The sequence below is a fragment of the Hyla sarda genome, chromosome 2 (assembly GCF_029499605.1).
Source record: "Hyla sarda isolate aHylSar1 chromosome 2, aHylSar1.hap1, whole genome shotgun sequence".
NCBI classification, from domain to species: Eukaryota; Metazoa; Chordata; class Amphibia; order Anura; family Hylidae; genus Hyla; species Hyla sarda.
Window position 1 is genome coordinate 76,633,078 of NC_079190.1, and position 23,798 is coordinate 76,656,875.

Below are 23,798 nucleotides of genomic sequence, written 5' to 3' on the forward strand. Positions count from 1 at the left end.
TGTTTTTTCAGGACATTTACCTAAATCTGCTTACAATGACTGTCTTGCATTCTGGTGGACACAGCTCATCCATGCGTTCCATGGTCGCTATTCGCTGGCTGCTTGCTCCATCCATAAATACTGAATTCCAGGGGTGTCTGAAACCAGATCCATTGCATTCAGATGATCAGATTAAAAAGGATTTGTCTTCATGAGATAACCACTGCAAATCTGGATAAGACACAAAAAATAAAATATTTCTGCAGTTCACTTAATGTGGGATTTATCTGCAGATAGTTATATTGCATTTTGCTCATTTTGGTGAGCCTTTTGGTGCCCTGTTACATACTAATTTTGCCTCCCCTTTCTTATATGCTGGTGTCCATGTTTATTGCCTTGTAATTTTCTGCAGCCTGGTGTGTCACGCTCGGTGTCTCTTTTCTTTAAATATAGAATTTAAAAATATATATATTTAATTATGATCATTTAGGGGATTGTTCATGTAAATAATAGGAAATTGTGGTAGATTTTTGTTGAAGGAATTTCCTTCGATTTAGTTACCATTGTTTAAAATATTGCAAACTACATCCATACAGCCAATAGGTGCCATCTACTGGAATAAAATGGAATTGCGGTCCCACCCAAAGTTTATGTAATGTGGCAGCGAATTGTGAAGGCGGATTAACAGCTGCTGTGTATAGCTACATAGCTAAAGATGCATTGGCTTTTGTTCTTTATGATTTTTTATTTATTTTTTTATCTTCAAGGGACTTTGTCACCTAGATTATTGCTTACGAATTTGAACTACAAACTAAAATGTTCTTTTTTTAAATCTGTTTCTATTTTCTGACTGTAAATACATTTTTTTGTACATTTTGTATGAGGGCGGTCATACTGTCTGAGCTTCTGATGTGTTGACAGCATCTAGAGCACTGTTTTTCAAACAGTGTGCCTCCAGCTGTTGCAAAACTACAACTCCCAACATGCTGTCCAGGCATGCTGGCAGTTGTAGTTTTGCAACAGCTGGAGGCACACTATTTGTAAAACACTGATTTAGAGATATGCTCTACAGCCGTCACATGAGTTTATATTGTGTCCACACTGTGACCTCTGTATACTGTGGAATCTTGCCATGGTTATGTTCTAGATTAATTTTTTTGTTTTCACTTGATTGACTGTGTTTTCTATATAAAGCACACACCTCAAGATGAGGTTCCTTTATTTTATTGCATAGTCATACTATGTTTGTTAAAATTATTGTTATTGATTTGGGATTACTGTGCATGGTCTTATTCCTTTTTACAAGTGAGCATAAAAACTGTGCACTGAGGACAAGCGGGGATCTGCAGCATCATTTTTGGCCCAGCTGAAGGACTCTGTGCTCACTCCTGTCATATCAGGCTGTAGCATGAAAACAGAAAGGAAGGGGTTACAGAAAGTGAATGCATGAAAGTGAATACATGGTGAGTGAGGGCGGGCTTAGGGCTTGCCTTGGATGGGCCCCTTCCTGAGCAGAGGATGTCAAAATGAATGAGCAGCAGATCAGAGGGATTTGTGAGCCAAACGCTGAAGCTAGATACATAAAAAGACATGTCAGGCTAAGTCTCCACTTGGTTTTTTGCCGTGCGTTTTTAGGGATTAAAAAAACGCCTGAAAAATCACCAGTGCAAGTGACGTCATCATGCGTTTTTTCTTGCATTTTTTCTGGCGTTTTTTTCCGGCGTTTTTTTCATTTGTGTGGAAATTGCACCTTGGCTGTTTTTTTTGGTACCCAAAATTTCTTGGGTACCAAAGAAAAAATGGATGCAGCAGTGATGGTAATCTTTTTATTAAACGCAATGTATATATTTTGTAACCCAATTTTATTATTTTTTAATAAAGTGTGTGTTTCACTTTTGTTTTAAATACATTTTTAACATTTTTTATGTAGTACTACTACTCCCAGCATGGAACAGACTGTTCCATGCTGGGAGTGATAGTACCTGTACTATAGACATATATCGTCCATAATATAGCAGAGAAGCGAGCGGGTCTATACATCGCTCGCCTCTCTGCACTATACTCCGGCCACTGATGTCAACAGAAATTCATATTTCCCACCCAGAGCTGTGATTGGCCGGATGGTTTTAGCCAATTACAGCTCTGAGGAAAAGATGAATGAATGAGTGGCCGGCCCGGAGTATAGTGCAGAGCAGGGATGTGAGCGATGTATACAGTCGCTCCATCTCTGCTATAGACAGGACGATCACATCGGGTGTCAGTAGTGACATCCACTGTGATGTGTCCTTAAGCAGGCACCACTACTCCCAACATGGAGCACACTCTGCTCCATGCTGGGAGCTGTAGTACCTGTATTAATAGACAGATCGCAGCGAGTGTAACTTCTGACACCCGCTTCGATCTGTCTATTAATGCAGGTACTACAGCTCTCAGCATGAGGCAGAGTTTGCTCCATGTTGGGAGTAGTAGTAGCTGCAGTTATGGAAAGATCACAGCGGTTATCACTTCTGACAGATGACTAAGCGCCAGAGTACCCCTTTAAAACTAATTTCTCTGAAACACAGCAGCATTTCAGAATGAATATGATTAGGTTTCTCTTCTACAGCCTTCATGTTTTTACATATGGCACAGGTTGTTCTGTCTGGTTCAGAGTAAAATCCATCAGAGGAGCTGACTGATGATTTGATCTCCAACTCCTCTTTCTCTTCTCCTGAACCATCTTCTAAGATATTTTATGAGCTAAATTTGTCCTATAATATGGTCATAATTCAGGTTAGGTGATTGTTCATGAAAGAATACAGATGTAGACACAAGACAGCTTTTGTTATAGATTTTACTATAACAGGACATGGTTCAGACCATGTGTATGAAAACATGTAGTCTGCAGAAGAAAAACAAAGCAAACCTTTTAATAAACACCTATGTGCAAAATGTTTTCCTACCATAGTAAGTACAATGGAATTTTTAAATGGTCACTGTCATTTTGCCTCATAGTTCTGAAAATTACTCCATTTACCAAAAATGAATGCAAGCAAATGCAAGCTTATCTGCAAGCTCATCGGCAAGCTGCTGTACACTTGTCTTCAGTAACAACTAGATCAGGGCTGAATACAGAAAGTGAAGGGGGGGGGGGGGTGCTTAGCCACTGCTATGTCCAGGAGAGAGAGAATGAAAGAGACTGTGCACCTGCAAGCTGTGTCCTTTCTCCTGAGGGTTTGCACTATCCATGCAAGGTAATTGTTACGCCGAGCGCTCCGGGTCCCTATTCCTCCCCGGAGTGCTTGCGGTGTTCTCCTGCAAGCAGCACCCCGGTCAGACCCGCTGACCGGGAGCGCTGCTCTAGTATCACCGGCGGGGATCCCAATCCCCTCATCTACCCCGTCCTCCTTCTGTCCCGTCCCGGCACGCGCGGCCCCACTCTCTAGGGCGCACGCGCGCCGACTCTCTGAATTTTAAAGGGCCAGTGCACCACTAATTGGAGCCTGGCCCAATTAAGTGTAATCACTCCCTACACATAAAAACCCACTTCCCCTTCCTGTCCTTGCCGGATCTTGTTGCCCTAGTGCCCTGAGAAAGCGTTTTGTGTGTATCCCTAGCCTGTGTATCCAGACCCTTTGCCGTTGCCCCTGACTACGAACCTTTGCCGCCTGCTTTGTCCTCTTGCTATGTCCGACCTTGCCTTCGCCTTGTCCTTGTGTACCACGCCTATCTCATCTGTCAGTGAGGTCGAATCGCTATCAGGGGATACGACCTGGGAGTTACCGCCACAGCAAGTCCATCCCGCCTTGCGGCGAGCTCTGGTGAAAACCAGTAACTTCTTAGAACCGGTCCCCTGGTGCGGCCCACGCCATCACCTCACTGACACGGAGGATCCACTTCCCGTATCCTACCCGTATACGGTCCGGTTCCTGACAGTAGATCCGGGCATAGATCCCGCTGAGGTGCCGCTGCCAAGTCTCGCTGACCTCACCACCATGGTTGCCCAGCAGTCTCAACAGATCGCCCAACAAGGACAACAGCTGTTGCAGTTGACCGCCATGTTCCAGCAGCTTCTGCCTCCACAGCGTCAATCATCTCCTCTGCCAGCTCCAGCTTCCCCTCCACTGCGAGCTGCCGCTTCTACCTCTCGAGTCCGCCTGTCTCTTCCTGAGAAATTTGATGGGGACTCTAAGATGTGCCGTGGGTTCCTGTCTCAATGTTCCCTGCACCTCGAGATGATGTTGGACCAGTTCCCCACAGAACGGTCTAAGGTGGCTTTCGTGGTCCGTTTGTTGTCTGGAAAGGCCTTGTCCTGGGCCACACCGCTTTGGGACCGCAACGATCCTGCCACTGCTTCCATCCAGTCTTTCTTCTCCGAAGTGTCTTTGAGGAGCCAGCCCCAGGACGGCTCTTCTGAATCTCGTCCAAGGGAATTCTTCAGTGGGCGAATATGCTATACAGATCCGTACCCTCGCCTCTGAACTCGCCTGGAACAATGAGGCCCTCTGCGCGACCTTCAAAAAAGGTTTATCCAGCCATATCAAAGATGTTTTGGCCGCACGAGAAATTCCTGCTACCCTGTGTGAACTTATCCAGTTGGCCATCCGCATTGATATGCGTTTCTCTGAAAGACGCCAGGAGCTCCGCCAAGAAAAGGATCTTGTTCGCACCAGGCGGTTTCTTCGCTTGGCACCTCTCTTCCAGAGTCCACTGCCGAGGAGGCTATGCAAGTGGATCGGTCTTGCCTGACCCAAGAAGAGAGGACTCGCCACAGAAATGAAAATTTGTGCCTGTACTGTGCTAGTACCGAACATTTCCTAAAGGACTGCCCTATTCGTCCTCCGCATCAGGGAAACGCGTGCACCTAGTTAACGTGGGAGAGGCGTTACTAGGTGTGAATTCATCCTCTCCACTTCTGACTATACCTGTGCGGATTTCTCTACCCACAAGTACCAATACCTCCTTCTCCGCTGTGGCTTTTATGGACTCAGGTACAGCAGGAAATTTCATTGAAGCCTCTCTCATCAATAAATTCAATATCCCTGTTATCCGTCTTGTCAAACCTCTCTTCATTTCATCTGTGAATGGAGAAAGACTGGTCTGCACCATGCGTTATCGCACAGAACCCCTGCTCATGAGCGCTGGAGATCTCCATCATGAGAGTATTGAATTTTTTGTATTACCCAACTGTACCTCTGAAATTCTTCTTGGTCTGCCCTGGCTCCAGCGTCACACACCTATCCTCGACTGGGCCACTGGGGCATTAAAAGTTGGGGATCTTCCTGCCACAAACAATGTCTCAAGTCTGTTCCCACCTGTCAAGTCTCCTTCGCCACACCATTGCCAGGTCTTCCTAAAGCCTATCAGGACTACTCTGATGTTTTCTCTAAAAAGCAAGCAGAATTCTTACCGTCACACAGACCCTTTGACTGTCCTATTGATTTGCTTCCTGGCACTACTCCACCCCGGGGCAGGATTTTCCCACTATCCGCTCCTGAAACGCAGGCCATGTCTGAATATATACAAGAAAACCTTAAAAAGGGTTTTATCCGAAAATCTTCATCTCCTGCAGGAGCAGGCTTGTTTTTCGTTGCCCAAAAAGATGGACCCCTTCGGCCTTGCATTGATTACCGCGGTCTTAACAAAATCACTGTAAAGAACCGTTATCCTCTGCCTCTCATCTCAGAGCTATTTGATCGCCTGCGGGGAGCAAACATTTTTACCAAGCTCGATCTCAGGGGTGCCTATAATCTCATCCGCATTCGAGAAGGTGATGAATGGAAAACCGCCTTCAATACTAGAGATGGACACTTTGAGTACCTTGTCATGTCCTTTGGGCTTTGCAACGCCCCTGCAGTCTTTCAGGACTTTGTCAATGAGATTTTTCGGGACCTGCTGTATTCCTGTGTGGTAGTCTATCTTGATGACATCCTCATTTTTCCCCCCAACCTAGACGAACACCGCCTCCATGTCCGTCAAGTGCTTCAGCGTCTACGCAAAAACCAACTTTATGCCAAAATTGAAAAATGTCTCTTTGAGCGCAGCAGTCTACCCTTCCTGGGATACATAGTGTCAGGTCAAGGTCTTCAAATGGACCCTGACAAGCTATCGGCGGTAATAGATTGGCCACGCCCCACTGGTGTGCGAGCTATCCAACGATTTCTCGGATTTGCTAATTATTACTGACAATTCATTCCCCACTTCTCCACCATCGTTGCTCCTATTGTAGCATTGACCAAGAAAAATGCTAATCTGAAATCCTGGCCACCGCAGGCCAGGATTTCAGGAAGCCTTTAACCACCTCAAAGCCGCCTTCGCCTCTGCACTAGTCTTGTCCAGGCCAGATCCTCTCAAGCCTTTCTTCCTCGAGGTTGACGCCTCCTCAGTGGGAACTGGAGCTGTCCTTCTTCAAAAAACCGCTAAGGGAAAAAACATCACTTGCGGATTTTTCTCCAAAACTTTTTCTCCTCCTGAAAAAAATTATTCTATAGGTGAATTATTGGCCATTAAGTTGGCTCTTGAAGAGTGGAGACATCTTCTGGAAGGGTCCCTTCATCCCATCACCATCTACACGAACCATAAAAATTTGTCTTATCTTCACTCCGCCCAGCGTTTAAATCCTCGCCAGGCTAGATGGTCGTTGTTTTTTGCCCGTTTCAATTTTCAGATTCATTTTCGCCCTGCGGACGAGAATGTCAGGGCAGATGGTCTATCTCGTTCCACCGATGCCTCAGAATCTGAAGCTCTTCCTCAGCACATCATACCTCCAGAGTGTCTGATCTCCTCTGCTCCTGCCTCTCTGTTGCCAATTCCTCACGGAAAAACTTATGTTCCTCCACGTCTTCGCCTCTAAACTCTCAAATGGGGTCATTCCTCCCACTTGGCTGGTCATGCTGGTATAAAAACGTCCATACAGTTAATTGCCAGACACTATTGGTGGTCCTCCCTGGAGAAAGATGTGACGGATTTCATACGGGCCTGTACAGTGTGTGCACGTGACAAGACTCCACGCCAGAAGCCTGCAGGTCTTCTCCTTCCTCTGCCTATGCCTGAACAACCATGGTCCCATATAGCTATGGATTTCATCACTGACCTTCCTTCATCTCATGGCAACACTGTCATTTGGGTGATCGTTGATCGCTTTTCCAAAATGGCTCATTTTGTTCTGCTTCCAGGCCTTCCTTCTGCACCTCAATTGGCAAAACTATTTTTTCTCCAAATTTTTCATCTCCACGGGCTTCCCACGCATATTGGCCCTCATTTACTAAGAGTGGAGTGTAGGTTTCGTTGTGGGTTTCAATTCCCTACAATTTATTTTCCAAGGTTTCCCTAGATTTTCCACTTTCCCAAAATTTTGCTTTTTTTTACACATGCTCTGATCTGTCGGGTTTTCCTCAGCTCAAATCCACCACATTCTATGTGGAAACCTTAGTAAATATGTTGGTTTTTTGTGAAAATGTTGGGGACACGCCCCTTTTCAGAGACCACACCTCCTTGTCCAGCGACCATGCCCCTTTTTTGTGTTTTCTCAGCAAAATGGAGAGTTAGTCGGGGTTTTTTCAATTGTGGCGCAAATTCTGGCGCACATTCTGGCGCAGACAGAATTTGTGGTGCAGATTCTGGCGTTGCAATGGTAAATGAGGGCCATTGTCCCTGATAGAGGCGTTCAATTTGTCTCAAAATTTTGGAGGGCACTTTGCTGTCAATTAAAAATCAAATAAAATTTTTCTTCTGCTTATCATCTGCAATCCAATGGACAAGTGGAAAGAGTAAACCAGATTCTTGGTGATTACCTGCGACATTTTGTTTCCTCCCGCCAAGATGATTGGGTTGACCTCCTGCCCTGTGCTGAATTCTCATACAACTTCAAAACCCCATTCCCCATTCCTCTGGAGTCCCTGCCGTAGATGAATTGACACAAGACTTCTCCTCTATATGGAAGGAAACTCAAAAGTCGCTCCTACTGGCCTCATCTCGCATGTGTCACGATGCCGGCTGGCAGGTAGTGGACCCTCTGTGCCAGAGAGGGATTGGCGTGGACCGTGCTAGTGGACCGGTTCTAAGCCACTACTGGTTTTCACCAGAGCCCGCCGCAAAGCGGGATGGTCTTGCTGCGGCGGTAGTGACCAGGTCGTATCCACTAGCAACGGCTCACCTCTCTGGCTGCTGAAGATAGGCGCGGTACAAGGGAGTAGGCAGAAGCAAGGTCGGACGTAGCAGAAGGTCGGGGCAGGCAGCAAGGATCGTAGTCAGGGGCAACGGCAGAAGGTCTGGAAACACTGGCAAGGGACACACAAGGAACGCTTTCACTGGCACTAAGGCAACAAGATCCGGCAAGGGAGTGCAAGGGAAGTGAGGTAATATAGGGAGTGCACAGGTGATAACTCTAATTGGAACCACTGCGCCAATCAGCGGCGCAGTGGCCCTTTAAATCGCAGAGACCCGGCGCGCGCGCGCCCTAGGGAGCGGGGCCGCGCGCGCCGGGACAGAACAGACGGGGAGCGAGTCAGGTAGGAGAGCCGGGGTGCGCATCGCGAGCGGGCGCTACCCGCATCGCGAATCGCATCCCGGCTAGCAGCAGGATCGCAGCGCCCCGGGTCAGAGGACGTGACCGGGGCGCTGCAGCGGAGGAGGTGAAGCGAGCGCTCCGGGGAGGAGCGGGAACCCGGAGCGCTCGGCGTAACAGTACCCCCCCCCTTGGGTCTCCCCCTCTTCTTGGAGCCTGAGAACCTGAGGAGCAGACTTTTGTCAAGGATGTTGTCCTCAGGTTCCCAGGATCTCTCTTCAGGACCACAACCCTCCCAGTCTACTAAAAAAAAATTTTTTCCTCTGACCTTTTTGGCAGCCAAAATCTCCTTGACCGAGAAGACGTCCGAGGAGCCGGAAACAGGAGTGGGAGGAACAGATTTGGGAGAAAAACGGTTGAGGATGAGTGGTTTGAGAAGAGAGACGTGAAAGGCATTAGGGATACGAAGAGAAGGAGGAAGAAGAAGTTTATAAGAGACAGGATTAATTTGACACAGAATTTTGAAAGGACCAAGATAGCGTGGTCCCAACTTGTAGCTAGGGACACGGAAGCGGACATATTTAGCGGAGAGCCATACCTTGTCTCCAGGGGAAAAAACGGGGGGAGCTCTTCTTTTCTTATCCGCGAACCTCTTCATGCGTGAAGAAGCCTGTAAGAGAGAATTTTGGGTCTCTCTCCATATAATGGAAAGGTCACGAGAAATTTCATCCACAGCGGGCAGACCAGAGGGCAAGGGGGTAGGGAGGGGGGGAAGAGGGTGACGGCCGTACACCACGAAAAATGGGGATTTGGAGGAAGATTCAGAGACCCTGAAGTTATACGAGAATTCGGCCCATGGAAGGAGATCTGCCCAGTCATCCTGGCGAGAGGAAACAAAATGTCGTAAATAATCACCCAGGATCTGGTTAATTCTTTCTACTTGTCCATTGGACTGGGGATGATATGCAGAGGAAAAATTTAATTTAATCTTGAGTTGTTTACAGAGAGCTCTCCAGAATTTAGACACGAATTGGACCCCTCTATCCGAGACAATCTGCGTAGGCAACCCGTGAAGACGAAAAATGTGTACAAAAAATTGTTTAGCCAACTGAGGCGCAGAAGGAAGACCAGGAAGAGGAATGAAATGTGCCATTTTGGAGAATCGATCAACGACCACCCAAATAACGGTGTTGCCACGGGAAGGGGGTAAATCAGTAATAAAATCCATACCAATCAGAGACCAAGGCTGTTCGGGGACAGGCAGAGGATGAAGAAAACCAGCGGGCTTCTGGCGAGGAGTCTTATCCCGGGCACAGATAGTGCAGGCTCGCACAAAGTCCCCAACATCCGTCTCCAGAGTTGGCCACCAATAGAAGCGGGAGATGAGTTGCACAGATTTCTTGATGCCCGCATGACCTGCGAGATGGGAGGAGTGACCCCATTTGAGGATTCCGAGGCGTTGGCGTGGAGAAACAAAGGTCTTTCCTGGAGGAGTCTGTCTGATGGAGGCAGGAGAAGTGGAGATCAGGCAGTCAGGTGGAATGATGTGTTGCGGAGGGAGATCAACTTCTGAGGCATCCGAGGAACGAGAGAGAGCATCGGCTCTAATGTTCTTATCGGCAGGACGAAAGTGGATCTCAAAATTAAATCGGGCAAAGAACAGAGACCACCGGGCCTGGCGAGGATTCAGCCGTTGGGCCGACTGGAGGTAGGAGAGGTTCTTGTGGTCGGTGTAGATAATAACAGGAAATCTTGATCCCTCCAGCAGATGCCTCCATTCCTCAAGTGCTAATTTAATGGCTAGAAGTTCTCGATCCCCGATGGAGTAGTTCCTCTCCGCTGGAGAGAAGGTCCTAGAGAAAAAACCACAAGTGACAGCATGCCCGGAAGGATTTTTTTGTAGAAGAACAGCTCCAGCTCCTACTGAGGAGGCATCAACCTCCAATAGGAAGGGTTTGGAAGGGTCAGGTCTGGAGAGCACGGGAGCCGAAGAAAAGGCAGACTTGAGTTGTTTAAAGGAGTCTTCTGCTTGAGGAGGCCAGGACTTGGGATCAGCATTTTTCTTGGTTAAAGCCACGATAGGAGCCACAATGGTAGAAAAATGTGGAATAAATTGCCTGTAATAATTGGCGAACCCCAAAAAGCGTTGGATAGCACGGAGTCCGGAGGGGCGTGGCCAATTTAAGACGGCAGAGAGTTTGTCTGGATCCATCTGTAGTCCCTGGCCAGAGACCAAATATCCTAGAAAAGGAAGAGATTGGCATTCAAACAGACATTTCTCAATTTTGGCATAGAGTTGGTTGTCACGAAGTCTCTGAAGAACCATACGGACATGCCGGCGGTGTTCCTCTAGATTGGCAGAAAAAATTAGGATATCGTCCAGATATACCACAACACAGGAGTATAATAGATCACGAAAAATTTCATTGACAAAGTCTTGGAAGACGGCAGGGGCATTGCACAGTCCAAAGGGCATGACCAGATACTCAAAGTGTCCATCTCTGGTGTTAAATGCCGTTTTCCACTCGTCCCCCTCTCTGATGCGGATGAGGTTATAGGCGCCTCTTAAGTCCAATTTAGTGAAGATGTGGGCACCTTGGAGGCGATCAAAGAGTTCAGAGATGAGGGGTAAGGGGTAGCGGTTCTTAACCGTGATTTTATTAAGACCGCGGTAGTCAATGCAAGGACGTAGGGAGCCATCTTTTTTGGAGACAAAGAAAAATCCGGCTCCGGCAGGAGAGGAGGATTTACGGATAAAGCCCCTTTTTAGATTCTCCTGGACGTATTCGGACATGGCAAGAGTCTCTGGGGCAGAGAGAGGATAAATTCTGCCCCGGGGTGGAGTAGTACCCGGGAGGAGGTCGATAGGGCAATCATAAGGCCTGTGAGGAGGTAGAGTCTCAGCTTGTTTTTTGCAGAAAACATCCGCGAAGTCCATATAGGCCTTGGGGAGACCGGTTACTGGAGGAACCACAGAGTTACGGCAAGGGTTACTGGGAACCGGTTTTAGACAGTTCTTGGAACAAGAGGACCCCCAACTCTTGATCTCCCCAGTGGACCAATCCAGGGTTGGGGAATGAAGTTGAAGCCAGGGAAGTCCAAGGAGAATCTCCGAGGTGCAATTGGGGAGGACCAAAAGTTCAATCCTCTCATGATGAGATCCGATGCTCATAAGAAGGGGCTCCGTGCGGAAACGTATGGTACAGTCCAATCTTTCATTATTTACACAATTGATGTAGAGGGGTCTGGCGAGACTGGTCACTGGGATGTTGAACCTGTTGACGAGAGAGGCCAAAATAAAATTTCCTGCAGAACCAGAGTCCAAGAAGGCCACTGTAGAGAAGGAGAAGGCAGAAGCAGACATCCGCACAGGCACAGTAAGACGTGGAGAAGCAGAGTAGACATCAAGGACTGTCTCACCTTTGTGCGGAGTCAGCGTACGTCTTTCCAGGCGGGGAGGACGGATAGGACAATCCCTCAGGAAGTGTTCGGTACTAGCACAGTACAGGCAGAGGTTCTCCATACGGCGTCGTGTCCTCTCTTGAGGTGTCAGGCGAGACCGGTCGACCTGCATAGCCTCCACGGCGGGAGGCACAGGAACAGATTGCAGGGGACCAGAGGAGAGAGGAGCCGAGGAGACGAAACGCCTCGTGCGAACAGAGTCCATATCTTGGCGGAGTTCCTGACGCCTTTCAGAAAAACGCATGTCAATGCGAGTGGCTAGGTGAATAAGTTCATGTAGATTAGCAGGAATTTCTCGTGCGGCCAGAACATCTTTAATGTTGCTGGATAGGCCTTTTTTGAAGGTCGCGCAGAGGGCCTCATTATTCCAGGACAATTCTGAAGCAAGTGTACGGAATTGTACGGCATACTCGCCAACGGAAGAATTACCCTGGACCAGGTTCAACAGGGCAGTCTCAGCAGAAGAGGCTCGGGCAGGTTCCTCAAAGACACTTCGGATTTCCGAGAAGAAGGAGTGTACTGAGGCAGTGACGGGGTCATTGCGGTCCCAGAGCGGTGTGGCCCATGACAGGGCTTTTCCGGACAGAAGACTGACTACGAACGCCACCTTAGACCTTTCAGTGGGAAACAGGTCCGACATCATCTCCAGATGCAGGGAACATTGGGAAAGGAAGCCACGGCAAAACTTAGAGTCCCCATCAAACTTATCCGGCAAGGATAAGCGTATCCCAGGAGCGGCCACTCGCTGCGGAGGAGGTGCAGGAGCTGGCGGAGGAGATGACTGCTGAAGCTGTGGTAGCAACTGTTGTAGCATAACGGTCAGTTGAGACAGCTGTTGGCCTTGTTGCGCAATCTGTTGTGACTGCTGGGCGACCACCGTGGTGAGGTCAGCGACAACTGGCAGAGGAACTTCAGCGGGATCCATGGCCGGATCTACTGTCACGATGCCGGCTGGCAGGTAGTGGACCCTCTGTGCCAGAGAGGGATTGGCGTGGACCGTGCTAGTGGACCGGTTCTAAGCCACTACTGGTTTTCACCAGAGCCCGCCGCAAAGCGGGATGGTCTTGCTGCGGCGGTAGTGACCAGGTCGTATCCACTAGCAACGGCTCACCTCTCTGGCTGCTGAAGATAGGCGCGGTACAAGGGAGTAGGCAGAAGCAAGGTCGGACGTAGCAGAAGGTCGGGGCAGGCAGCAAGGATCGTAGTCAGGGGCAACGGCAGAAGGTCTGGAAACACTGGCAAGGGACACACAAGGAACGCTTTCACTGGCACTAAGGCAACAAGATCCGGCAAGGGAGTGCAAGGGAAGTGAGGTAATATAGGGAGTGCACAGGTGATAACTCTAATTGGAACCACTGCGCCAATCAGCGGCGCAGTGGCCCTTTAAATCGCAGAGACCCGGCGCGCGCGCGCCCTAGGGAGCGGGGCCGCGCGCGCCGGGACAGAACAGACGGGGAGCGAGTCAGGTAGGAGAGCCGGGGTGCGCATCGCGAGCGGGCGCTACCCGCATCGCGAATCGCATCCCGGCTAGCAGCAGGATCGCAGCGCCCCGGGTCAGAGGACGTGACCGGGGCGCTGCAGCGGAGGAGGTGAAGCGAGCGCTCCGGGGAGGAGCGGGAACCCGGAGCGCTCGGCGTAACAGCATGAAGAGACATGCTGATAAAAAGAGAAGAACTCCTCCTGTCTTTGCCCGTGGTGACAAAGTGTGGCTCTCTGCCAAATACATCCGTTTCCGTGTTCCTAGCTACAAGCTTGATCCTCGGTACCTCAGGCCATTTAAAATCAAAAATCAAATCAATTCGGTCTCCTACAAGCTCCATCCACCTTCTTTTCTTTGTATTCCCAACTCTTTCCATGTTTCTCTTCTCAAACCTCTCATACTTAACCGTTATTCTCCCAAGGACACTGTTCCTGCTCCTGTTTCCGGCTCCTCTGATGTAGGATAGGGGATAAGATGTCAGATCGCCGCAGTGCCGCTGCTGGGGAGCCCCGAGATCCCCGCTGCGGCACTGCGCTATCATTACAGCACAGAGCGAGTTCGCTCTGCACGTAATGACGCGCAATACAGGGGCCGGAGCATCGTTACATCACGGCTCCTCCCCTCGTGACGTCACGGCCCGCCCCTTTCAATACAAGTCTATGGGAGGGGGCACGGCGGTCGTCACGCCCCCTGCCATAGACTTGCATTAAGGGGACGGGCCTTGATGTCACGAGGGGCGGAGCCATGACATCACGCTGCTCCGTCCCCTGTATCGCCCGTCATTACGCACAGAGCGAACTCACTCTGTACTGTAATGATAGCGCAGTGCCGCAGCGGGGATCTCGGGGCTCCCCAGCAGCGGCACCGCGGCGATCTGACATCTTATCCCCTATCCTTTGGATAGGGGATAAGATGTCTAGGGGCGGAGTACCCCTTTAAACGCTGAAGCTCCCATTGAAGTCTGAGAGACCTGCGGCACAAACCTGCACACAGACACGGATTTTGTCCATGTGCACATGATTTCATTTATCTGAATGTTAGGAGTCATATTTGTAATGCCTTGGGGGGGGGGGGGTGTATGGCAGTTGTGGTTGTTGCTATGCGGTATATCAAGGGTGTAATTAACTCTTGTCAGTCGTGACGCCAGGATGAGGCTTAATACTGTATAGCTTGGCCTATCGCCACCCTTCCCAAAAGCGATAGGGAGATGTAGAATAACGGAATGTCCACAACCAGAGCTTTGCTGAAAACTTTCGGAAACTTTACTGAAGATTATCTGTAACATGGGATAACAGGAACAGTCCTAATTAAACAAAGTCTATATACAGCTTAGCAGAGATTGACGTATGGTTGGGACTTTTGTAAATTCTTTAGCTTAGTAGGATTTTGTAAGCACAAATCCGCTGGATTTAGGGGTTTGTTTAGGTCCAGTGGTCCTGCTAGCATTTGCGGGGAAGTGGTAAGAACTCACTGTTTGATTCAGGCCGAGGCCGGCAGGCTTTGGCCCAGTAGTTGCCGATGACAGCTGCGCAGATCTTTACTCATCAGCAGCCCACGAGGAAAGAGAGAGATTATTGGACGCAGCTCCCTTATATGGGCAGGGGCTGGCATTTTTAGGATTGGTCCATACCATCTGTCATTCACCATTACAAAGTGTTATGTGTAATCAAATGACCCATGAACCACCAAAGGTCCTTTTACCTACCATAGAGTTCTGAAGCCCCGTCACATGACCCGAAGGCCCTGCGACGCTATGCAGGTAATAACATATTATATACAGTATTTACGCACTTATTTTAACACCATATTAACTAGATGAGGGGTGACTAGGGGAAGACTAGGGAAGCGGACCCCCACAGTTCCTAGGAACTCTGACTTTGGGGACCCCCAACCAAGGTACGGTATCCAATACAGTACCGGGACACAACATATTATCATTTGGAAAGGAGAACTAACTGGACAAAGTGACAAGAAGTCATTTATCTTCCACAGAGTAACTTACCTATAGCTTGTCATGGTGTCCCTTCTGTATTGTCCGCAGTATGTTACCTTCTCTAAATGCAGCTGTCAGTGGTTTGCGACTTTGGGCCAAAACAGCCGCTAAGGCAAAGCCAGACAGAAATAGTAAAGCATTGTGAAGGCTGTATCTCGCCAAGCAGGAGCCTCATTGGCCTAGGAGTGATTTCAGCTCTTCATTTAATGCCAAGAAACATGGTTAATGCTCCATACTGCACTACTAATGCTGTGTGTGAATGTTCACAGGGCTACGAAGCAGAATTCATTCCGAACCACTGTTACTTATTAGAATAATATTATCTCTGAGAACCCAGAAGCTGCTTGGCTGTAATAATTTCCTCAGAAAGATACTATATTCCTAGGTCCAGTAATGTGCTATTATCGGGGCATGCTGGGTATGGTAACACCTGTCATGGCTACACTGTGATTCCAAAAAATAACTCTTCATAGAGATCGCTGATTGGGTAAGAAAGGATGAGGCTACAAAATAAAATACCAAATATTTAGGATTTAGGACAACATTTGTAGAGGCTTCGGGCCATGTTCACATCTGAGTCGGAATCTCCATCTGTTGCAGGTTCCGTACTTTTTGACAGCAATGACCAACAGATCCCATTGACTTCTAATGGGGTTTTTCATGTTTCGCCACAGTGTCCATGCCTTGCATGCTGTGCATGCAAGGCATGGACACTGTGGCGAAACATGAAAAACCCAATTAGAAGTCAATGGGACCTGTTGCATGCAAGGCATGGACACTGTGGCGAAACATGAAAAACCCCATTAGGAGTCAATGGGATCTGTTGGTCATAGCTGCTATGAGTTGGATCTTCCACTGAATACCAGTTTCTCTTTGTGACAGAATGTGCTAAGCCAATGTGAACACAGCCTTATGATGAAATGAAAGGTAGGGTTTCAAAAATAAAGAAACACGAAATCTACACAGCTACCCAAGCAAAAATACCAATTGGGTATTGCTGATATATCTGACATGCAGAGTAAATATAACTTGTCAGTGTTATCAATTGTAAGCCCCTAAAAAATGGGCATTTTACCCCATAAACTCATATACAGTATCTCACATACAAGAGTCGTCGTCCCCCCCCCCTCACAGTTTTGTAAATATTTTATTCAATCTTTTCTATGTGACAACACTGAAGAAATGACCATCTGCTACAATGTAAAGTAGTGAGTGCACAGCCTGTATAAGGGCTCGTTCACACACGCATATTTTCTGCTGCAAATCTGCAGCAGAGAATATGTACATGTGAACTGACCCAAACAGGCTTTATTGTTATGTACTGTCAAAATAACAGAACACACAACTATTAATGTCTAAACCTTGGCAACAAAAGTGAGTACATCCCTAAGTGGAAATTTCCAGATTGGCCCAAAGTATCAATATTTTGTGTGGCCATCATTATTTTCTAGCTCTGCCTTAAAGGGGTTATCCAAGAATAGAAAAACAGAGCTAACGTCTTTCAAAAATCATTCCCTGTCTGTCTCCAGGTTGGGTGTGGTTCTGCAGCCCAGTTCCATTGAAGTCAATGGAGCCAAATGGTAATACCAAACACAACCTGGGGACAGATGTGGAGCTGTTTTGAAAGAAATTAGCTCTTTTTTTCTATTCCTGGATAACCCCTTTAAGGCTATGTGCACACGATGCAATTTCCATACGATGATTCAATGATGGATTTCAATGGGATTCTGCTTTCCTGTTCACATCTTAGGTAATACAAATTTTGCTGGGAAATTGCGACCCAGCAAAGTGTGTATTACCTAAGATAACGTTGTGAAGCAGAAGTAGTGCTCTGAAAAGCTTGGGCGATGTGCTCTATATGTGTTTACATTACGGAACTTTAGGACACAGATTGTGTTTGCTGTATGTCCCTTCACATAGCAGAATTTTCACGCCGAAAACATCTGGCACGGAAATTCAAATTCCGGTGTCCGCAGAAAGAACAGTCCTATCACTGACACAATCTGATCCAAATAAGTTTATCTTATCATTGAACCACAGGACCACATGGTTCCAGTAAACCATGTCCTTAGTCTAGTTGCCTTCAGGAAACTGTTTGCAGGCTTTCTTGTGCATCATCTTTGGAAGAGGCTTTGTTCTGGGATGAAAGCCATGCAGACCAATTTGATGCAATATGCGGTGTAGGTTCTGATCACTGACAGGCTGACCATTTACCTATTAAACCTGCCAATGCTGGTAGCACTCATACATCTATTTCCCGAAGACAACTTCTGGATATGATGTTGAGGACGTACACTCAACTTCTTGGGTTGACCATAGCGAGCAGAGCAGTAGCTGCCATGAGGCGACTGAGGCAGTCGCCTCAGGCACAGCTGCAGCCTCTGCAAAGGGGGTGCAGATGTGCTGCTCCCCCCCCCCCCCTTTTATTTTTTTACCTCCCAGGCAGCCGCTGTCATTAGAGTTCATATCCTCACTCGCATCCCTGTATCTGCTCTGTTTGCTGTCTGGTCTTGACCGCCCAGGCAACCGCTGCGGCATGCAGCCCTTTAAGAGTACCGCAGTGGCTGCCTGGGAGTAGAGAGACGTCACGTCAGTGATGACGTACAACGTGGTCCCGGCAGGCCGGCAGAGAGGAGCGCAAAGGAGATGTGCATATGGCAAGAGCCCGCTGTCAGTCTGCCTCAGCCTGTGTCTGCACTGCTGCGTATCTGAATGGCTGTGCTGCTGTATATCACATGCAGCGCCAGGCATCTTGCTGCAACCACCTGCCAGTGCCACAATATAGTTAACCTAAGATGTCCACAGAACAGCTACCTACACACCCCACCTCCTGTCACCTTCACCTACTTAGTACCTACTTCCGCCCACTTGCCTACCTACCCCCACCTGCCTGCCTACCCCCCACCTGCCTACCCCAATTACCCCTCCTCCACCTTCCTACCTACCTACCTAATTACTACATCCTCAATCCCTTAAAGGGGTACTCCGGCACTAAAACATCTTATCCCCTATCCAAAGGATATTGTGATCTTGCACGCAGCACCCCATTACAATCAGTCCCCGGAGCGTGTTCACTCCGGATCTGACTACTGGCAATCACAGGGCCGGAGCATTGAGACTTCACGGCCCCGCCCCCGTGTGACAATCCGCCCCCTCAAAGCAAGCCTATGGGAGGGGGCATGAAAGCCACCACGCCCCCTCCCATAGGCTTGCATCGAGGAGGCGGAGCGTGACATCACACGGCAGTGGGGCCGTGACGTCACAATGCTCCGGCCCCGTGATCGACAGTAATCAGACCTGGAGCAAACACGCTCCGGGGACTGACTGTAACGGGGTGCTGCGTGCAAGATCACGGGGGTCCCCAGCGGCGGGACCACCGCGATCCGCCATCTTATCCCCTATCCTTTGGAGTTATAGCCTTTATTATACTCCAGAGCTGTACTCACTATTCAGCTGGTGAGGTCACTGTGTACATACATTACATTACTTATCCTGTACTGATCCCGAGTTACATCCTGTAAATCTTTTATTCAAGTTTTAAACATAACAATAAATAAGTACAAAACATAAACATACCATATCTGAAAGAACATATCAATATATTGAATCATAAAACCAACACCATAGCATTAAATACAACACCGGTCCACCCCACACTCATTCCTCCACACAAAAAAATATATACAATATTTACAAGACATTTTCCTATAATACCCATAACATACTAATAAACTATATACACTACTGTACTATTAAATGTGAATTCCCTGGCCCAGTTGCAATACCAAAAACCAAATAATTAAGCAAAACCCAATACCAAAATGTATTTTACTCCAAAACCACTTTTTAAACTTTTAGGTTTTTTTTCTGGGTGGGATGGGGGCAATTTTCTGGGCTTGCCTCGGGTGCAAAAGGAGCTAGCTACAGCTCTGATGGCGAGGCCTGTTTTGAGTGGAACCTGTCCTGTGAAACCGCTCTATGGTCTGTATAGCAATCTTCTTATAGCCTAGGCCATGTTCATGTAGACTTGTAGAGTAATAATTATTATTTATTGTAAATAAAAAATATATATAATATAAAAAAAAATATATATGTATATATATATATATATATATATATATATATATATATATATATATTTACACATATAGGCCGGAATATACCAAAACAGTTCCTGGGGGTTTCATGTGTAAAAAAAAAAAAAAAAAAAAAGGATAAATAAAAAGCTGTACACAATGTACAGAGGAGAAAATGACTGATAATACAATGGGTGAGGGTCTCAATACACAGATGAGTAGGAACCGTACATATAATAAGCAGATGTATGTGGATATTGGTACAGTCGGAGAGGGTGGGCGGTGTGATGGTACAGCCCAGTGACGTGTATTGTTTTGGTTTTATCAGCCATAGGACTGTGTGTCCACCGCATTCACATCTCGCACAGCGCCCCATAGCGTATATGTACACGGTCACGTCATATATACACGTCTGCCGTCTGCAGCTTTACATACATCCTCCCCCGTATACTGGAATAAACCATCCCTCCATAAAAAAAAAATAAAAAAAAAAATACATAACTAGCGATCGCCGACTGACTCCGCCCATGTCCAGTCATATGGTCATGACGTCACCAAAGGTCCTGCAGTCTTACTGTATCAAAGAGAGCAGACTGACGGCTGCATGTGAAGTAAGTGGAGAAACAGCTTATTCTATTGTATGGACAGCACTTAACAAAATGTTGGGGAGGAGCAGCTATAGAAATAGATGATGATAGTACAGGCCTTACTGACAATGTTGTCTGCTGCTAATGGTACGAGCCATAGTGACAGTGTTGGTAATGGTACAGTCCAGTGACGTGTATTGTTTTGGTTCTGTCAGTGACAGGAAGAGAGCGGTGTCCCCATTTCTCCTTCCTCATACATGAGATCAGTCCGCGGCCGCTTCCATTTCTCTGCGGTTCCTCCTGTACACGGTGGGTATCCATGCGACTTGTGATGGGGGCAGACGTAGGTGTACATGTCACATCTGTGGCGCCCCCCATCGGTCCCTGTTATCTTGTGTAAGGCAATTACAACTAATATCTGACTGTTACTGATGTGGCCAATACTGGGAAGGAATTGGTGTAATCCATACATTAATAAGAAGAAGCTCCCCATCTCTGCTATGGTAGTGTCGAGGACATCAGGGAACGGTATGGCAGGTGGCATAATCCAAGTGACATGGTAGGGGGATCCTGATTAAAAAAAAAACACTGCTGGAATATGAAACAAAAAAAAATAGACAAGTTAAAGTTCTTTTTATTTATTTAGAAATTCCTCAGCTGTAAAAACCAATCTAAGATGGATGAAAATTCTCCTGGGTTGTGTTCATGGCTTCTGTGGACAGTACCATACAGTGTGGTGAGGGAGGATGGGCTTGATATACAGGTTACAGACCCCTATACACATTTGAGCACTGTTTATTTACCAGTGTGCCTCCAGCTGTTGCAAAACTACAACTCCCAGCATGCCCAGACAGCCTTCGGCTGTCTGGGCATGCTGGGAGTTGTAGTTTTGCAACAGCTGGAGGCACACTGGTAAGTAAACAGTGCATCAGAGGTATATCACCCAAACCTGCTGACATCATCTAGGAAGGAAGGGCCATTTTAGGTTTCAGCATCTTCTTTGTTATTGTGGAGCTAAACAGCCACCAGAGGTGTCTGGCAGCAGCTTATCGTCTTTTTTCTCCATTTAGAACTCATGAATACTCCCTGACAGCTGAAGGTATAAGAGTATGTTCACATGACAGAATGTCTGTGCGGAATATTCCAGAATTTTCTGCACCAAGATTTTTTATGTTAAAGCGTACCTGTCATTTCAGGTGACTTTTCAGGATCAGCTGCCCAGCCTGGGCATGAGGAGGAGCACTTTTTCTGCCCATTATGTAACTTGTTTATGGCATTTTTCAGCAGATATCTGCTCTGCAGGCTTCATCGATAATTTTCAGTTCTCCCAGAATGGTTCTTCCATACACTGGGCACACAGAGTAGACTTATAGACTTTTATTGCTTGTAATTTGATCCCAGAGTGAGCCGCATGATGTAAACAAGACAAAATTGATCTGAATTTTCAGAGTGGATGACAATTTAGAGAGGGAAGAAGCATGATAAGAGAAGAAGCATTTTTGTCTAATACGATATATTACAAAATTTCTTTATATTCTTTAGCGCTATTGATTAATGCAAAGTTTATTAAGCCAAAAGTGCCTATTTAAATTATACTCCAATGTTTTGATTTATAGGAAGAAGTGGGAAGAGTATTAAGTGAGAATGAATTGCCGCTCCGAGGTGCTGGAAGTCTCTGTGGAGGGTCGTCAGGTGGAGGAAGCGATGCTGGCCGTCCTGCACACTATACTTCTTCACAGGAGCACGGGAAAGTTCCACTACAAGAAGGAAGGGACCTATTCTATTGGCACTGTGGGAACACAAGACATAGACTGTGACTTCATAGAATTTACATATGTCAGGGTGTCATCAGAAGAGCTGGACAGAGCCCTGCGCAAAGCAGTGAATGAGTTCAAGGTGAGAAATTCTAACATGAAGACTTTCACTCCTCACCTGATGCAATGTGCAAAAATATTGTTTCAATTACTGTCCTACTAGGATATTAAAGGAGTTATTTGGGATTGCACTTAAATCCCAAATAAATAAAATAAAAACCTCCACTGCGTTCCTCGTTCTGGTTCGTGTGGTCACTCATCATGCTGCTGCTTAGCCAATCACCGGGCACAGTGATGTCCCACCTTGGCCTGTGATTGGTTGAGAGGCAGTGTGATGTATGGAGCCCTGGCCAGGTCTTTTTCTTAGTGCCGGGGCCTAATATGTCACACTACTGCTATGCCAATGACTGGCCATGGCGGGACATTGCTGCGGCCAGCGATTAGCTGAGCTGCAGTGTGACAGGTCTACCACAAGAACCAGGAAGAGGACTGCAGCGGAGGCTGGGGGTGCTTTGAGAGGTACGTCCATTTTTATTTTATTTTTTTCATAAATGCTGGTATTCTGGACAGACCGACGATAAGTTTAAAGGGGTATTCCAGGGAAAAAAAACTATTTTTATTTTTTTATATCAACTGGCTCCAGAAAGTTAAACAGATTTGTAAATTACTTCTATAAAAAAAATCTCAATCCTTCCAATATTTATCAGCTGCTGAAGTTGAGTTGTTCTTTTCTGTCTGGCAACAGTGCTCTCTGCTTGTCTCAGGAACTGCACAAAGTAAAAGAGGTTTTCTATGGGGATTTGCTTCTACTCTGGACAGTTCCCGAGACAGGTATCATCAGAGAGCACTTAGACAGAAAAGAACAACTCAGCTTCAGCAGCTCATAAGTACTTAAAGGATTAAGATTTTTTAATAGAAGTAATTTACAAATTTGTTTAACTTTCTAGAGCTAGTTGAGATAGATATATATATATATATATATATATATATATATATATATGTGTGTGTGTTTTTTCCTTGATAACCCCTTTAATCCCAAGTAACCCCTCTAGTCTAATTCTCAGTCTAGTCTAATTCCCAGAACAGAAAGCATCATGGATCTCTGATGCTTTTACATAGAGTCATTAGGTTTGCAGACACACCAGAATCTGCAGCCGTAATATGGACACAAAAATGTGGCCATATTACACTTATCTGAGAGCAGCCTAAAGGTTTTTGATCCCTGAGTACATTTTATACCCAGTATAAACGTTTTATAGATTTACATGTTGTATTAGGTAATTGCTACTTTACCTCCCACGTGGGATGGGCATCATTGCCTGATAACTTCCCATGCCATACCCAGAACCTGCCCAAAGTGCAAAACCTCATGAGCCTCAGCAGTATATCAATCCCATCACATTGTAATGTAAAATCCCAGAACTTGGAAATGTGAAATCATTAGAACTCCATGGGTGTCTCTTCAGCCGTACACACCAATAACTAATCGGGGGAGAATTACCGTGTACAAATATCCACTTTTCCATTTACAGCGTAAATCGGGCATCTTAGTAGCTGTGATGACCAGATCTGCAGCAGTCAGTGTTAAACACAGTTATGATATTCACATATGAATGAGGCCTAAATGTATAAGAGACATTAAACTGCCTTGACTACTACTGTACTGAGTTTGTATAGAAAAGCATTATATAAGCCAGTGTTGCCCAACCAGTGTGCCTCCAGCTGTTGAAAAACTACAACTCCCAGCATGCCCGGACAGCCTTCGGCTGTCCGAGCATGCAGGGAGTTGTAGTTTTGCAACAGCTGGAGGCACACTGGTTGGGAAACAATGATCTAAGCTATCATACTCTTTGTATCCTGCTCCTCATGTAAATCCTAGTAGAGACAACACTAGAAGCAGTGGAAGAAGAGACTTAAAGGGG

General features: G+C 46.9%; 1 protein-coding gene and 1 long non-coding RNA gene across 3 annotated transcripts in view; one reads left to right on the forward strand and one right to left on the reverse strand.

Annotated features, from left to right (window-relative positions):
- LOC130358629 (uncharacterized) lies at positions 1-20,294 on the reverse strand. The gene is made up of 2 exons (XR_008889590.1): positions 20,186-20,294; positions 1-210 (listed from the first exon to the last, which is right to left on the reverse strand). It is a non-coding gene; the product is annotated as an uncharacterized LOC130358629 (long non-coding RNA).
- ATG101 (autophagy related 101) overlaps positions 19,946-23,798 on the forward strand; it is a 9,605-nt gene continuing 5,752 nt past the window's right edge. The window contains exons 1-2 of one of the 2 annotated variants that reach the window (XM_056562124.1): positions 19,946-20,086; positions 21,679-21,958. In XM_056562124.1, coding sequence (XP_056418099.1) covers positions 21,707-21,958 — 252 coding nt within the window. In that variant the 5' untranslated portion in view covers positions 19,946-20,086; positions 21,679-21,706. Of the gene's footprint in view, positions 20,087-20,244; positions 20,372-21,678; positions 21,959-23,798 lie in introns of those variants that run through there. The other variant, XM_056562123.1, reaches the window with a different exon arrangement.